Raw genomic sequence first — 17,309 nt, 5'->3', positions numbered from 1 at the left:
GTATTTGTCCCTTGCACACAGTGAGAAGGATGGTTTGAGAGCCAAACAATCCTCTGAGGATCACAGCTGGAAAATCTCTGAAGTTGGTTGCATTTTGAAGACACCAAATCTCCAGAACTACAATTACGCTCCGCCTTCATGCCAACAAGCTATTTGGAAACTTGCCAGAAGAAAGCTTCTACTGTCATCAAACTACACATATAAGCACCTGGAGTTTTGCTAAACATCATTGAAACTCAATCCTATTGTCAAATGTGACAAAAAAGAAGACTGTAGATAGAGGTATGGTAATGCAGAAAAGAACCTTGTCCCCACTCTGAAGTATGTATGATGTGGATATGTGATGTTATCAAGCCTTTTTGTGCCAATAATTCTGGAGGGCTCTGTATTTTGAATTCTTTTAACTGGTGATCATCATCTTGGCTGCGTCACCTAACTATCCACTAGTGTAGAGGTAACCACCCCAGTTATTGGAGATCTACCAGCCTGAAGGTCTTTGTTTCAACCCTAATTTGGTACACCTGAGTCTCACACTAAATAGCAGCTCAACAAGATCTCTGACTGTTGAACCTGCAGGATGGTAGATCTCCAGTAAATGGGTTGGTTATCACTGTGCTAGTGCAGACATGGTAATTAGCAAAATACTGGTGGATTAATTGCTATGCTGATGGCAGACCACTAGTGGGCACTGCATGGTTGCTGGCTGAGTCTCTCCATCCTGCAGAGGGAGTAGCAATCTGGTGGGGTCTGGGGTAATATCCCCATCTTTCGACAGCCATGGTCCATACATGTATTTCGCTCTTGTGGTTCTGTCTGACTATGTAACATCCCAACCCCACCCCTCCCCCCCAAAACAAATAAATAAATAAAACCTGTTCCTCACCTGGGCCACTCCCTGTAGCAACCCAGTTGGACGGAGGCCTGTGTCCGTCTATGTTAGGACTTGCAGCGGAAAAGCAACCATGAAATTTGGCTCTGTACTACTGTAACAGTCTGCTGCAGGTTTTAAACCACGGCCCAAATCATCCTGGTGAAAAATACATTTTCAGTGAGGTGCATCTCACAGTCAGATCCTTAAGAAAACTCCAAAATTACATTTGTGACAGATTTGGTGAATGTTTAAAAACACTGACTGATTTATAGAGCGGTGTGTGCATTCAAGTTCCATGACTTGCTTAGCATTCAGGAGATTTCAGTATTACAGAGGTATTCTGATTCACTCAAATTTATGAGTGAATCTTTCAAGAGATTTCAAGGAAACAATCGTGTTCTATTATGGTGATCTGAAAAAACCAACAAATCTTTCAAGAGATTTTTTTGGGGCTTGTGACTAAAATTCAGGAAACTCTGCTCTCCATTCCGTTACTTAGGCTGTGACATCACTGGTGTAACCACCGTACTATGGCACGTGGTGCTATGGTAAGGCGAGAAGCAGGGATGACGAAATAATTGCAGGAATGTTGGTGTGGTGTAAAAATTCCCCCGACGGTGTGTGCCATGTACGGCACACTGAAAGTGCAAAGACTCTTGTGTACGCAGGCTTAAACTTCCCAGGCCTGATTTTAACCCTGGCCTAATGGGTTTGAGTCTCGACCAGGCACTTCTAAGGCAGGTCCACATCATTCCCTCATGTCCATTTTCCATTTTAGACACCACAGTGGTTTGTGGTGTGGATATAAATGACTGGAGAATAATGTGATTTAAGTACTTTTTTTGGTGGGTGCAATTTAATCCATACATTAATTATTTATAGGTTTATAAACTGTTTATATCCTAAAAGTCCCACCATGTCAGTTTGTGAAATCTTCTCACTGCCAATTTTGCTGATTTTCTTAATGATAGGTCTAAACTGAGTTGCACTTTCAGGTAACTGCTGCTTCCTGACATGAATACATTCGGGGAAACTGTTCTGAACTCAGTCTGTTCTGCTTGCAGTAAAAGCCAGAACTGAGCATAAAATTTGCATTCTTACTGATGAAGCCATGTTGGGCCTCCACCACTGCTACCTCTCTGACGTTCCACAGCTCCACAGCTATGGAGTTCTCTCCCCACTCCTGTCCTGTTCGTCTCCCATTGCTGAGACTTTCTATTCTGATCTCAAAACTCACCTCTTCAGTGTGTCCTTTGAGTAGTCATTTGGCTATAGGTGCTGTATTTGCCAAGCCAATGGTAATGGCTAATGGTCTTCTGGAGTATGTACTGTTATGGAACATGTGGGAAGGGGTGTGCCTACAAGAGGTTACCCCTGCTTCATATAGGCCCTACGCAGACATTTTCCTTCCCCTTTGCTTTAACTTGATAATGAGAGGGTAGTGACATTTGTGCTACACGTACAGCTCGGTCATAAAAGTTGATAATGATAATGATGATGCAGTAATGCTTGCCTTGTGAACGGGCCGAAAATAAGCTGTGATGTCACTGCTGCATAAACTGATTGTGATCTGGACTTCTAGTTGTTCAGTGATTTCTCATCATTTACAGTCTTATTGTGGGGATTTCCACAATAAAATCCCTGCCAAGGTTGAGTCAGGAAGGGTGAGGAAACTTTTTTGTGGGGGTTGGGTGTGTGGAGTGAGAATGAGGCGAAAGAAAACAAAAGTGGTCACATGGTGCACGTGTATATAGCACATTTTGTCCGATTTTAGGTTAAAATTTGAGATTAAAATGAAAAAAATAAAATAAATACAAGCCCCATGTGAATTCATACCCATTAGCTGTTTGGAACCAATAAATAGTGTTTCATGTTTTTAAGTGCTTCCATACTTCAGCTTGAGTTAACGTTTTTATATATATTCCTATGTTCTCACTTTCAAGCCATATTTTTTCCTCAGATCAATATTAGAATGTTAAAACAAACTGTACACATTTGATTAATTCTTTATTTGGGCACATCAACTGTTTGGAAGAGCAGCATTGACAAAACATGAAATACTGAAATGCTTTCTTAGTGGGTGTGGTTGACCGTTTAGGTAGTGGAGGCAGGCGGGGGGGGGGGGGTGACTGTACCAGGAAGTCAGAGGAATGGGATTGGATAGAAGGAGAGGAGGAGCTTTGCATTTATGCCCTTTCTAAGCCTGACCTCAGTAAGTGATAGTGCCGCTAACGCAGCAGTGCTCTGAGGAACTCGTCTTGTGTACGACCACAGAGAGCAGCCGGAGTGTGGGTGGGTAGACTGTTCTCACTGCTTTTCTTTGGGGAAGAGGTTCTCTGGCAGGCCAGTCCTGAGGTAAATCTGCGTATTGTCCACTGAGGTTCTTCGAGCATTGGGATGGGGGGGGGGGGGTGGTGGTAATGGTGGGGACATGGAGAGGTGCATGGGTGATCGGGTACCCCAAAAAGACCACTCTGCCTTCTCTCTCTCTGTCACAATGATGTCTGAAAAAGGTATGACTGCCTTGCATTTGGTGAATTTGGGAGTATTTATTTTAATTTTACTTTTTTATTTTTCATTGACATTTCGCTGGGAGGAGGCGCAATCAAATAGGAAGTGGAACGGTGTCAAAATAGCATACAGGCAATAAAATACAATGCAGTACTTGTCTTTCTAGATTACTCACTCAAGCGTGAGGAATGCCTTAAGGAATTTCCCTTTCTGTTCGCGTGATACTTCTATGTTTATATCAAAGTGCTGACGTACAGCATTGCACTTACGTGTCTGGGTCCTCCCTCTTTCTCTCCCTCTCACTCTCTCTCTCTCTCTGAGACACTTCATTCACTTTGGATGTCTTCCTTCTGTCTGCAGCTGGATATACTGTCATTCACCTTTGAGCACATGCAGACGGGTCTGAATCTCCTATCTAATGTGTGAGTGTACGGGGTGTGTGTCTTAAATGCAAACCACATAGTTAATAACTGCAGTCTCTGCCTGATCATATTTGGTTGTTTGGTTTGATTTGCCATAGTTTCATCTGTATTAAGTCAATGTGGCTGATGAAACTGTATTGTTGCTTTTTAATGGATGTGGTATTTATCTATATTTTACTTTCATTTCAGGACAATCTCAGTATTTTCCACTATGATTGTGTTACAAATACTTCCTGTCCTGTGGCTGGGTAAGTTCAAATTTATCTGCCTTCTCTTATGAACCAGGAACGCTACATTTACTGCCAAAAACGTACATGTGTTGCTGATTAACTGATAGTGGAGGTCACTGTGGTCAGACAAAGGCTGCATTTCTGAATTCTGAATGAACTTTGAGCTACGGTACTTCTAACCATGCTTCCACAGATACTGTGGGTATGGACTTTCATTTCATTTATCAAATCACAAGTTATCAGTGGTCAACTTCAACATATCTTATATAAATCTGAAGAGATAAAATCTATAGTCAATCAGAGTAAACTGTACTCTAAAAAAAAGAGATTAAATGAGATGTGAGAAATCTGATAATTGACTGCTTTGCCGATTAAAACATTTTGCACTTAGCTGTGCCTGGTTTTACTTACAGTGCTGATGTAGTGTGTTCTTGCCTCATCATGTGTGAATATGGCCACTGGCATAACCTGCTGCTGATAACAGTAACAGGTGTCATTGTTATGGCTATGGATTAACACTAGCACTTGCTGGTAAGCCCTACGAATTGTCTAATGCCTGTGGCATTTCTTTTGCTTTGTCAGTTATCTATGTGTCTTTGATTGAGAAATTCAGAGAGAGGGAAGGCCCAACGTATTGCCTGGCAAACCACTAACCGGAATCATAAATACCTCAGCACTTTGGAATTTGAACTTATCAGTATATTTCTTATATGTCTCGTAATATTTGCTAAAGTTATTAAATTGAGTTTTGGTTGGGTCATCAGGCTAGGGAACACTCAAACTGGGCTCAAATGTAATAGACCCTGCAGCTCATCGGCTGAACTGTGCAGTCATTGCTTAAGGTTGCTAACAGTCTTGTATTAGCTGCAGTGTATAGTGGTGTGGTAAATAATGAAATTTAGGTTGCCGTATGGTTACTGTGTGCTGCAAATGTAATTCCTTTGCTAAATAATCAACATTATTTAGTATCAAAAGAATAGCAGAATTACTATGATGACCACGTATCTTTGAGCAAGATACTTAGCCTGCATTGTTTCTGTGTATAGCCAGCTATACAAATGGATACTGTAAAAATGCAAAAAAGCAGTGTAAGTTGCTGTGGATAAAAGCATTTGCTAAATGCCTTTAAGGTAATATTGGATTTAAAAAAGAGAGTTGGGGTGAGCTATGCAACTGTCTATGGAATGAGCAGAATCTAACTGAATTTAGGTTTAAGGAAATGTGTGGTCACTGGCATGGTCATATTGTGGGGCAGCTGGAGGTGTTGTACGTCAGAGAAGACGTGCTTGTCTGTGGTCAACCAGAACGACCGAGTCTGCAGTGCTAAGACTGGCCTGGAAGCATAACTGCACATTCAAAATGGGGGAAAAGGAAATAAAATCTGTTGCCAGAGCTCTCTCTCTAGCTGAAATAACCAGCGGCACATACAGTGACAAAACAGTGACACAATTTTCATGAACAAAAAGGGCTGTAACTCCTAAAAAGATCACCTGACATGTAAATGCTCCCATATTGAAGCCAACAGTCTGCACTTGAGCCTCACATTCATTTTTCTTATTTCAAATACAATGTGTTGGAGTGAAGGACCAAAACAACAAAAATGGTGTCACTGTCCCAATACTTTTGCATTTAACTGTGGATTACCTTGCATGCTGCACATGCTGTGCACATGGCTGGGTAAAACATGACTGGATAAATCACTCGCTTTTTTTGCAACTAAGCCTCTGCTAATTTTATGTGAGGCACTTTGTGCCATGGACTGAATTAACTTTGACTGAACAGAAACACTGATAGGGATTCAAACTCCGGTTTTGAGATTACCTGAAAAATAATTAGCTTCATAATCCTTGAAGAGTGTCATTGTATACGTGTCATTGGAGTTGGCTTTGTGGGAACAGAACGCTACTACTAAAAAGTGCTGATTCAAACATATTTTCAATTTAGTTTAAACGCTTGTTCAGTGAAATGTTCTAGACCTTTAAAAACGTTTGGAATTTTGGAAGCAGGCAGGCAGGTGCTGCAGGATTTCTTGCTGCTTATAAATTCAAGAGTCTGTTTTAGCATGAACCCTTTAGAGATTCTTTGTGAAAAAAAGAAGAGGATCTGCTTGGTTAGACGTGAGTGCTGTTTAATAAAATAAAAAAACAAGGGAAAAACTGCTAGGGAAAAACATGCTCCTTTCAAAAAGACGTACCTGGAACACTCAAGATATTTCAGTGCTTCTTTTCAACTGGTATTTGTGCTTGCTTGGAAATTGTGCATTGTCATCTCTTGCTGCAGAACATTAATCAGATTCAGAGATGATATTTAAAAAAATATATTCTTAAAAACTGTATTGGCTATGCACCAGTGGAAAAAAGGTAATTCAGAAGTAAGCGATACCATTGTGAAACATGGAATACGTTAGATTTCAGCACGTACATTCATTTTAACTTTTTAAAATGTTATTATTTTTTTCTCAAAGAGTATTCAAATTTCAAGTTCAGATCTAACGGGCCAAACCCTTTCCATCCAAATTTATGGTATTTATTTATACTTTTCTAGCATCCAGGTGTTCTGTTTTGTTTTTAAGCAATTACAGACAATTACCAGCCAGGCTCTTTGTATCTCACTGGCTCTCTCTTTAAATATCACCATATTTGAATGAAGTCACATTTCTGGCATACGTGTAAATGTCAACGTCAGTAATATCTAAAGGTCTTGCCTTTTTAATGCTATCTAACGAAAGAGGAACAGAGACATTCCCTTGTATTTCAGCAAAACGGTAACCAGAAAGTTAAAGATGTTATTTATTTTGAAAAGAAATCTGAACCTGAGTAATAAAAACAGCTTTGTGCTGAAATGAGGAAGCACTCCCCGGGTGTTTATTCAAACACCAGAATCTTTTTCTCGAACTCACTAGAGAGAACACGCTATGTCTGCTTTAGGCTGAGAGTGCAGGCGTGATAAAGAATGTACTAAGGCATTTCCTGTTACAGCTCGTCATGCTGTTTAATTCTTGTGTTGAATTTGGATTGAAAGGCTCAGCAAAGTTAAAAATATTAGTTTACGGGGCATGCAAATCCTGAAAATGAAATTAATTACGATTTAATCCTAATGTCTAAACATTCTGCACATGCTTGGCAACGTAAATAAAATAAATGGTAAGAAACTTATCATGGATTGTGATAAGAACTGTGTGAAGGGAACCACGGTGGTGCAGTGAATAACGCTGTCACTTCACAGCAAGAAGAATTTGAACCCCAGCCAAAATCCTTTCTGTGTGGGGTTTGCATGTTCTTCTGTATATTTTTTGTCTAAAGACATGCAGGTTAGGTTAATTGGAGAATGAGGGTCCCTGGGGTATGAATGAGTGAGAGAATAGTGTCTGAGCCTGACCTTTGACCTGTCCAGGGCCTTTCACCCAGTGCCTACTGGGATTGGCTCCAGCCTCCCCGTGACCCTGATCCTGACCAGGCATAAGCTGTTCACAAAATGGGTGGATGGATGTAGCACTGATAGTGCATGTGGCTAACTATATGGTTACAGTGATGTCATCTAGGAAGAAATCTTTGCGTTTAATTTGTGCTGGAATATTTAACACTGTGGGCTCATGGCGACCAGCTGGATAACAGCCTGTTACATTGGCAGCCAGTGTGGCCTGTAAAACACTGCCAGGTTTAGCCACAGGGATGGCTTTTTTGTCTGTATCTGTGGAAAACACTTATAGACCACTGTTCAAGTGCCACTCAGTGCAACCATCGAAACTGGATTGGCTGAATAAGGGAGCTGGGAGTTTTATGCTGACCTTAATGTCTGATCTCAAGTTTTCTGCTCTCCCTAATAGAAGTGCCTTTAAAGTCTGTTAAGACTGAACTTTTGCAACTGAAATGTAAAAATACAACCAATGCTAAAATCAGCTCAGTAATCTTTTTCTCAGACCTACTGCAGGACAAAAATGTGGTTTACTAGTTCAGTCAGCAGCCTTCAGTTCAGACCATGGTTAGGTCATTCTGTTCCTGGTAGGCTGATGTACACGTAGGTTTCTGTTTCCACTAAAAACCTACATGCCCACCCACTAGCAAGGTACTTCCCATCAAGTACCCTGAGTCAGTTAGTTATCTGTGCAGACTGATGGCAGTTCGTTCATAGATTACACTACCCTAAAACATTTCATACAGGGACACAAGAACAGTCTCCGCCTTTCATTAATGAGCTTGCAGAGAAAAGCAGCTAAAATGTGTCAGGTTATATTAATTATTGGGGTAAATAAATAATTAAGAGCAAAGGTTGGCAAGAATCCTAGAATCACACACTGTCTTCCTTGCCTGCTCCTGGTTCAAAGTGTTGACCGTCCAACATCAGAGAGTTTTCCATTTAAAACCCCCCTTCAACAAGTTCTAATGAAAGCTTGACTTCTCTGCTTAAGCCTTAGCATTTAAATGTTGTTGTTGGGAATCACCCCCATGTAAGCCCTTCCCACTCTCAGTTTTGGTCAGCATTAGGGCTACATTCTGAGAGCATCTACATGTTAATCAGGGGGTTTTGCTGTCTGGGCAGCTTGGCCTGCAAACGTAGACATGGCCATATTTGTACGAATCAAATATACTGTTCAGCCAGCCCTGTCTCTCCCCCACACTTGGGCCAGGGCTGATACTCAGAAATCATGGGAGATTCCCGAAATTTACCAGTATGTTCCCTACCATTTTCTGAGATCTGGGTGGTGTGCGGATGCCCTAGAAGCTGCAGCCTGTTCTAAGTGGGATGAGGGGGTGGGACGTTTGGTGGTTTGAAACCACATTTTGGATATTGTACTTCACTATCAAAGGCCGGAATGTCGAGGGAAAAAGGATCCAAAAAACCTTTTATTTTTCCTGCGTGTGAGTACTGTGTGTGTGTTCACTGTCTTCGATAGCGCAGAGGCAATGAGGTAGCTGAAACGGCAGGTCAGACACAAACACAGAAAAGTCGACTTGAACCCGACAACCCTCTACTGAACTGCAGGGGTGGGCGGATATAACGCACTGTACCTCCTGCCTTAGCGCAGTTATGTTACTTCCTTTCACATCCTGTATTTCACCAGCATGGTGACGACATGGCTAGCTCTCTGTTCCTCTTTCCCTTGCGTCAGTGTCCTGGGGACCCGGCCTGCCGGCTGACCGTGGGGGAGGATTATGATTAGGGTTAGGGTTAGGGTTGGGTTTGAAGGCTCTGGCTCGGGCCTTCTTTCAGTCTGCGGCCATGATTGAGCCCCACGGCCTCTTTCACTGCACGTCCCTGTCGCACTTACAGCCATACACAGTCTGTACTGTCGTGTTCGCAAGGTGTATGTGTGTCATTTCATGTGAATGAGTGTGCGTTTTTCTTTTTTTCTTTTAGAGTTTATGTCCGAGAGCCTTTGCGGAAGCTCCCGTGCCTTGTCAGTGACTCACAAGGCTCAGGGGACTCACACAAATTTCCACTGGTTTGAATGACGTGGCAGCAGCCATGTGCTGTGTGTAGAAATTTTCGGATAGCGCATCCGATGTTGCTTGTGTCGAAAGTGCTGCGACGGAAACAGCGATAGATTTACCCACGAGCCACATCTGTCCAAAATGTAAACAAGTCAGGCAGTTTTCACGGCCGGGAAAAATTTTATGACAACGTCACCATGGAAACCTTTTTGCCTTCGTTTCAGCCATCCAATCACAGGTGCGCGACACCCATCGCCGACCCTGTAAAAGTGTCGGCTTGATGTGGAAACTGTTGAATTTGCATCATTTTTGTCCCGCGACATGTCTCACGACACTTTATCTCCGAAGCATAAATTAGCCTTAACTCTCCCATCATTGGCTGCTTATAAATTTCCCAGAAATTAATGGAGTCTGTGCAGCTGCGCTCAGCTCACAGGGCACAGGTTTCACAGCCTCAAGGACTGTTTAGAGGAACTGTGCACTGGGCTGCTTCCAATAATGCGCACGCGTCTTTTCTTGGAATTGAATTGATTTTTTTTTTCATTTATGGGAATGACGGGGATTCCCTGACATTTAAAAGTGGGAAACACATGGGCAACACACTCATGATAAAGTCCTTAATGGTGAACTGCCAGCACATACCTACTTCTATGTTGTGTGAAAAATGTAAAAGGGAAACTCAGGGAAATTATACTACTACAAACTAGACTACTACTGTGTCCTTCCTCCCAAGGGGAATTTATTTGCAACTTTGTTGCAGAAGGAACTTATGCACAGCTCAAATAGCACTGCTCATTCCCCACAGTACAGGTTTGGTAAGTCCAACAGTGTAGCTAATCGACAGAGTAGCAAAGTGCAGGGGCCCACAGAAAGAATGTAGGGGCCCACAGAGGGAATTAAAGGGCCAGATGGTTGGGGCCCCTGGAGCTTTGGGCCCAGGTTCAGCCGCACCTGTTGCACCTGCTGGCCCTACGCCCTTAAGTGAGTCCACTCCAATACTTGTTTAAATTAAACTGAGGTTTCATTCATTTGCTGCTTTTTTCCTTTTCTGTTTATTACAGTTCAATTAGTGAAGTCTCAGGCCAGCAGTGTTCCTGGAGATAAGGTCATAGCAACCCTAGGACAGCCCGTGCTCTTAAACTGTCATCCGGAAAAGCCCTTCAAACCCAACCGGATCTTCTGGCAAGGGAGAAAACCATCGGACCCCGTGGATGAGTACCCATGGGTTCTCCATGCCTACAACAACGGAGCTGAAGAGCTTCATACCCAAAACATTAGCTACAGAAACAGGACTAGCATCTACATGGACCTCATACCCCAAGGAAATCTCTCCCTGCTAATCAGCGAAGCTAAAGTAGAGGATGACAACACTCAGATTTTTGTCCATGTTCAGGCGGATATTGTTCACAACATTTGCAGGAAAGATCTACGTGTGGCTGGTAAGATAATAACTGAAGCATGGACATTGACACAATTATTAATATAATTTTCATTGGGAAATAATCTATTTACACCTTTACATAACAAAAAACTACAATATATATACATTACTATAATATAACTGCAAATATAGTGTAGAACCTCAGGATTGTTTGGAATTCTGAAATGTTTATGTTTAAAATTGGAGTCTAAATATACCAGTTTTTTATGTGGGCATATTTTGTAACCTTAAAGCTCTTTATAAGTGAATTACCAATAATTAAACAAGCCTCATTGGACCATTTTAAGGCCATTATCTCATTAGAATATATCTCATTTTTTCATGTGTCTGCTTTCTGAAACATGCAAGATAATAAGACGCATTATAATAAAAACCTGTTTGTAGTTCACAACTTCTAGAAATAAATGCTACCATCTTGAACTATCAACAACAAAAGCATATGCAGTTCTTGTACAAATTATGGAAACACTATTTCTGAACAGATTTGATGATGGATGCAATATTTTACAGCAATTTCTTTTGTTGCCACAATGAAAGGCAATATGTAATAAATGTAATATTAACATAAAGCACAAATGAAGAAATAATTAGCAGTTGTATTAAACAAATAATAATAATTATTATGTGTATTAGTGCATACCTACATTCTAATGTATCTTACTGTTGGAAGTTTTATAATCAGCTTGAGCATGTATTTCTTTCTCCAGTATTTTCTTCATAAAATGAAAGTTTTTTTGGCTTGTATATGTTATCTGAAATTACTGATAGTTACGTAATGCCGCTGCCACTTGTAGTCCACAAGATAGCCTAACTGTTTTGAATACATTTTTACCAATGAAAATGTCTGAGAGAAATTACAACAGAAGAAATGGCACTGATAAAAGCTTTAAGAATACTAAACCTCTTCTTTAAGCACAGTGGCTCCCTGTTTCCCCATAAACTATCACTTGGGTAGCAATGTTTTTTGATCCTGATAATATATTTTATTTTGATATATTTCAGTGTGTTCCAATTCCGTAAGGGCAGCTACAACCAGATGAGAGGATGACTGTAGATTTCATGTAAAGACAGAAGTCCACTGTGAAAAAGTATGCTAAAATAAAATTAAATCTGTACAATGCATGCCAAAGGCAAGAAGTCATTATCAATATTCATAAATATTCCCTCAGAGCACTAGACTGTACAGCTTACCCCTATATCTGTAACAGGAATGGTTATACTGATAATGGCCACAGAAAGAAGTATGGCTGATTTATCCCCCCTCCCTGCCCCAGCTATGCCCCAGAAGCCGGAAGTGAACGTGTCCTGCATGGAGGGAGCAGGGGAGCAGCAGATAGTGTGCACATCCCATGGCAGCTTCCCCGAACCGACGCTCAACTGGACCGGCCTGAACCAGCGGGAGAGTAGCCCGCTGCCAACGGTGACCTTCAATCCGAATGAGAACACCTACTCAATCCGCAGCGCCCTCTGGGTCAACCTCACCAAGGATCAAAGAGTCACCTGCTACGTCACCAACCCCACTTTGCAAGAGACCATCAACACCTCCATCACCCCCAGAGACTCCTGTAAGGGTCCGCTCCCTCACAAATAAGTTCACATCCCATGAGCTTGGAATTGTTGGCTTCTGCATGCAAACACTATGGCTTTGGGATAACTAAGTTTTGGAATTCTCACGTCTCATATCATAGCATAGCATCATGGCTTTAAAAAGCCATGCCAGGTGTTTAACCTATTGTCAGGGAAAAATACGACAAAGGGCATCCCCATGTTGGGGGGCTGTTGAGTGGCTTGTCCTGATAAAGCACTGGTTTAGCACACAATTGGCCCCATGACTTCTTATCAAATCTAGGCAGTGGCAGTGTCGAATGAAGGCAGGCAGCCACGTAGGGTGACAGACAGTTGACTCTAACATCGCCTAGTGATCTGACGGTTTCAGTTGGCCGTGATGACAGCATCTCATTGCACACTAATGACTGGGAAGTTCATCTGTTGAGCTGCACACTAGACATCTTCCTCCAACTAGTGTCTGTGCACTGCCAACTTGAAAATTGCAAAAATATTTAAAGTAAGTAAAGAACTGTTGTTTGGGTGGTTCGGGAGCTAAGTTCTCCTGGGAATAAATGAGGTGCTTGCTCATTTTGTTTTAATGGGAGGTGTTAGTTAGCTGCAGTTAGAAGACAGGGATATGCAGTACACTCAATGTATATAGTATAAGAAATGAACAGTTGAAGACTTGGAGATGTAAGCTGTACTTTTAATACTGTTTATACCCATAATTCACTTGCAGGTTCAAGCATGTACCCCACCAATCATTTGCATATATGGATGGCTGTGCTGGCCATTGTCATTGTCTGCGCTGGGGCGATCCTCTACTACAAAAGAAGTATGTATACCCTGCTTGTCAGGCTGATCTAGCATAGACTGAAGAACGTCATTTGGCTGAAAACTCATCCAGTCTAGCATTTGACACTTCAGATTGGTGAAATGAAGGAAGACGGGAGGGACAATGTTACTTTGGAGTACTTAGGCGGGGCACAACTTTTTTCTGTCTGGTACTGAAGATCCTCTGTAATTTTCAGAAACTCATTCCTCTTTACGCCTCTGCTTTCACAGAAGTACTTTGTTCCTGTCCAAAAGAATGCTCCGGGGAAGATCCGGGCCCTACCTCGGACCACCCGGCCAAGGAGGCATGCCTGCTGGAAATGAAGGACCGCGCTTGTTGCGACACCTGATTCTGCAACATGGTTCATCCTATTCTGCCATCCCATGCATCCTCAGGGAGGAACCATTGATTGAACATGGGGGGGTGGGGGGGGCAGGTGGTTCCCACTCTGAGCCTCGGCTGCATGGGCCAAAGGCTGAATGTGCTTCTCCTGCACCGTGCTTCGGTGCAGAACCCATGGAAGTGCCGGGCTCTTCACTCAAGCCTGAGACACGGTCCCGAAAAACCCTTGCTCCATGTGGCATGTGGACTGACCATTGGCAGTGTCCAACATCTCTTAGCTGATTCTGAGTAAATGTGTATATCCTGCTCTCTTCTGTCTAGTTTACGCAAATTGCTTCTGTTTGACTGCAATGGAGGCTGTACTTGTACTTGTGAATGTAGCCTCAAAGGTCTGGAAGTCTGAACAGGCCTTTAGGAGGAAAATGGCTACGAATGGCAGTGCTGCACACCCTTTTCCTCATCATTTGAATTCATATGTTTCACCCAGGGGGACCTTTCAGGTACCCACCTCCATCTCAGCAGTCCTAATGTCTACCCAGAGAACACAAAACATTCTCACAATGTTGTTTCCCTGTCGTGGCAATGTTATAACATTCAGAAAACATTCCAGTAACATTGAGAGAACATTCTGTGTTTGCTAGGTAGCTCAGCTAATGTGGACCTCAAATGGGTGCAAGACAGTTAAGTCGCGAGCAATATGAAAAGTTCTCATTTCATCACAAGAAACAAATGAACAAACAGCGAATATCAAACTTAGCTGGGAAGGGAAAACAAAAAAACAAAACGATTACTAATTGTGTCATGTCTGCAGTTTCATTGTGCAATGTTCTCAGGATACAAAGGGAAAGCAATGTGATCAAAAAAACTTTAATTCTTAGTGTTGTCAACTGAGGAATGAAGGTTGTTCATGTGTAATTTGTTTGGGGAAGGATACCGATAAGCACCAAAATGGAGGTATATTTGAACGCTAATCCTGGCCTCAGTAGCAGGGCAGAGTTTTATGGCACTGTTTTCCAAACTTTTTATATCGCAAGGCCCCTGAAAAAACATTGTGGCTGAGACCACCCACCTCAGTAAAAAAGATTTTGACACCTTCGTCCATTAGCCCCATAAATACGCAGATGCTAGTAGCTATTTATTACTATTTAAATATTTAATAATTACCATGGTTGCAACATTGCCATTGGTTGGCGAAAGTTTATGTTTATTTCAGCAAATCAGGATGCATCTGTATAAATTATATGAACATTATGAAGTATGGAAGTATAGCAAAATATTTTTGAAAGGGAAATGCATTTTGTTTACAGTTTGCTATGAGCCCCCTGGGACCCCAGGGTACTCTGCACAAAATTTGGAAACCCCTGTTCGCACAAAAGAAATGAAAGATAGAAAAGGGAGGGATGACGTGGGATCTTCGCTGCACCAGCAGAGCGGTTCAGATGATACCGTGGAAAGTCTGATTCTGGACTTTGAAGCACGGGAGTTTCCGCAGGGGGACTCTACTGGATTGGCGCGGAGCAGGGAGGCATAAAACTCACGTACAGGGGACTTTACGCATCAGGGGGGTTACCAGCCACGGCTCACCTAGGGCAGCACGTCTTCCCGACTCTACGCTGTGAACTCCTTCCGACTGTGAGGTGCAATCGTTTGAACAAACACTGACAGAGCAGTCTTTGTCCTTAGAAAGGGGCTCTGCATTGCTCAATCGGGACAGGTGCTGCGCGGTTGCAGGATTACACGCCGGAGCTTCTGCTGCGCCAGTATTAATGGGGCATGACTGCAAATCTACGGAAATGAGACACACTTGGCTGTGCACAGTGAATAGTCCGTAGACTAGGCGTCCATAGATTACCACTGCACTGGTTTACCCAAATGATGTATCAGGTGCCTACGGGCAGAGATGGGCAAAAATACATACATCAAAGGCAATTTAAATGCAAAATACTCCAGAAGTAAATGTAGCTAAATGAAATTCAATATGCCATTTACAAAATTAAATATAGTATTTTGTATTTTGAAAATATTTATTGAACAGCATTAAGCTTTGTTGTAAAGTGTATAGGACCACATCTTTTTTCCATGCAACATTTTTCAGGATAACTTTCAGACTTCCTGGTCATACTTCCTGGTCCAACAAGAACTCTGTACTGTGGCATTATGTTGCAATATGATTACAAAAACATGTTCTCAGGCTTGTTTCTATCCCATACTTCAGAAGGGATTCTGTCTCCCCCGAACAAAGATCTGCATTACATTGCTAATTCCCCTTTTGTAAAGTTAGTGAGTTGTAAGTCTTATAAATGCAATCGTCTGCATCTCTCATTCCTGTTATGTCACAAATGGTTATTTACAAAACCTGAAGAGATAATGATCTACAAGTTCTAACTGTGATTAAACTGGTCTCTCTGTCATGGAATAAATATTGAGCAGGTGCTAGTTTCTCATGATCATTGTTGCATTAGGTATCCCTAGAGCCATTCGTAGTCACAATTAGACAGGTCAGATTGATGCTACTGATGCAGCAGGTGCATATTACCAAATACCAATGATGAGAAAAAAGCACTGGAGAAAGTATGTAAGCTGAATTATTTGCCCTCGCTCTTTCTAGCCTTCTGCACTTGCACTTTTTCTTTTTTGCTCTATGAAATTTTATACTAATAAATATATTTTTGTGAGATGTGTTGAGTCTGACCGTATATGCAGAGGGCGTGCAGCACATTTCTTTTTTATTTTGGATGCTAGTGAAATGAATCAGTTGACAAGGACAAGACTGCACATTTTGTGAGCGGTTAATAATAGACTAGGTGACAAGTGGATAAAAAATGTAGCTAGCCAGATTGCAGAATGCAGTGGATGATGTGATACATGAAACCGAGGGAGGGGAGCAAAAGGCTTTCACTTGAAGCAGTTTATGATCGAAGGGGAACTTCTGATCAATATGTCGTATTTTGAAAATACAGAAAACTATTTGAAATACATGTAATCCAAATACTTGCCCATCCCTGCCTACGGGCCACTAGTGAAACTCAGTGGGAGATGTGCTTTTTCTCTGATTTGTGCTATCTTTCTTTAAAAAAAAAAGACACAATGTTTTCATATTTTCCCCGTTCCTCAGTGAACACATATGAGCCTATGCTTGGAAAAGTTACTCAAGGTTAAGGACAAGCACAATGTGCTTACATCAGGTTGACCTAATGGGTCAAATAATTATGGCGGACATCTACCTCTGAGTTAAACCTATGTACATGTACAGAACTATACTAACTTATTTTTCCCCTTGCTAACATTTCTGTTATTTATATAATTGATGTCTCTGTGAAATAAAGCTTCCATGTGAAATTCCCTTTCTCTTTGTTTGTGATACATACTTGGCTGACTTTTAAAATGCCTTATTAGGTGTCCATCCAACTTTCCCTAATACTTGTAGACATGTGAACAGATTTACAGTAAATGGGTGCTTTTAGAAACCCAAAGAAAGCATTTTGGTGAATGGTTATATGTCAGGGATTTCCTAACCCCCCAAATCTCTGACAGAAGGACTCAGCCAGTGCTGGACCCAGCAGAGTTCTTTTTCTTCTTCTTTCTTCCCTGTGTTTTTGGTCTTTTGTTCAGAATGCTACCGGTTTGGAGTAAACCAGTGGTCTCTGGAAGGCCCTCCGGGACCAGCCGTGCCTTAG

The 17,309-nt window shown here is 41.8% G+C and overlaps 1 protein-coding gene across 8 annotated transcripts; it reads left to right on the top strand.

Moving 5' to 3' along the window:
• The first annotated feature begins 3,035 nt into the window (after positions 1 to 3,035).
• Positions 3,036 to 16,974, top strand: LOC135250922 (butyrophilin-like protein 2). 8 transcript variants are annotated; one of them, XM_064327750.1, is made up of 7 exons: positions 3,036 to 3,163; positions 3,743 to 3,804; positions 3,994 to 4,052; positions 10,528 to 10,905; positions 12,182 to 12,472; positions 13,195 to 13,290; positions 13,521 to 16,974. In XM_064327750.1, the coding sequence occupies exons 2-7, from the start codon at positions 3,773 to 3,775 to the stop codon at positions 13,637 to 13,639; spliced, it is 975 nt and encodes a 324-aa protein (XP_064183820.1). In that variant the 5' UTR covers positions 3,036 to 3,163; positions 3,743 to 3,772; the 3' UTR covers positions 13,640 to 16,974. The 8 variants fall into 8 exon arrangements, with proteins under 8 accessions (XP_064183820.1, XP_064183822.1, XP_064183819.1 ...); XM_064327752.1 differs by having other exon boundaries at positions 3,068 to 3,163; positions 3,743 to 3,817; XM_064327749.1 differs by having other exon boundaries at positions 3,079 to 3,226.
• Positions 16,975 to 17,309: the final 335 nt, after the last annotated feature.

Source organism: Anguilla rostrata, chromosome 3 (assembly GCF_018555375.3).
Source record: "Anguilla rostrata isolate EN2019 chromosome 3, ASM1855537v3, whole genome shotgun sequence".
NCBI lineage: Eukaryota > Metazoa > Chordata > Actinopteri > Anguilliformes > Anguillidae > Anguilla > Anguilla rostrata.
Note: the sequence above shows the minus strand (reverse complement) of the source record. Positions and strands in the feature narration are given on the sequence as shown.

Coding starts and splice junctions, on each gene's coding strand:
- LOC135250922 (XM_064327748.1), top strand. CDS start 3,722: ATGTCTTCCTTCTGTCTGCAGCTGGATATACTGTCATTCACCTTTGAG. Junction 12,473..13,194: donor CATCACCCCCAGAGACTCCT/GTAAGGGTCCGC, acceptor ATTCACTTGCAG/GTTCAAGCATGTACCCCACC. Junction 13,291..13,520: donor GATCCTCTACTACAAAAGAA/GTATGTATACCC, acceptor CTGCTTTCACAG/AAGTACTTTGTTCCTGTCCA.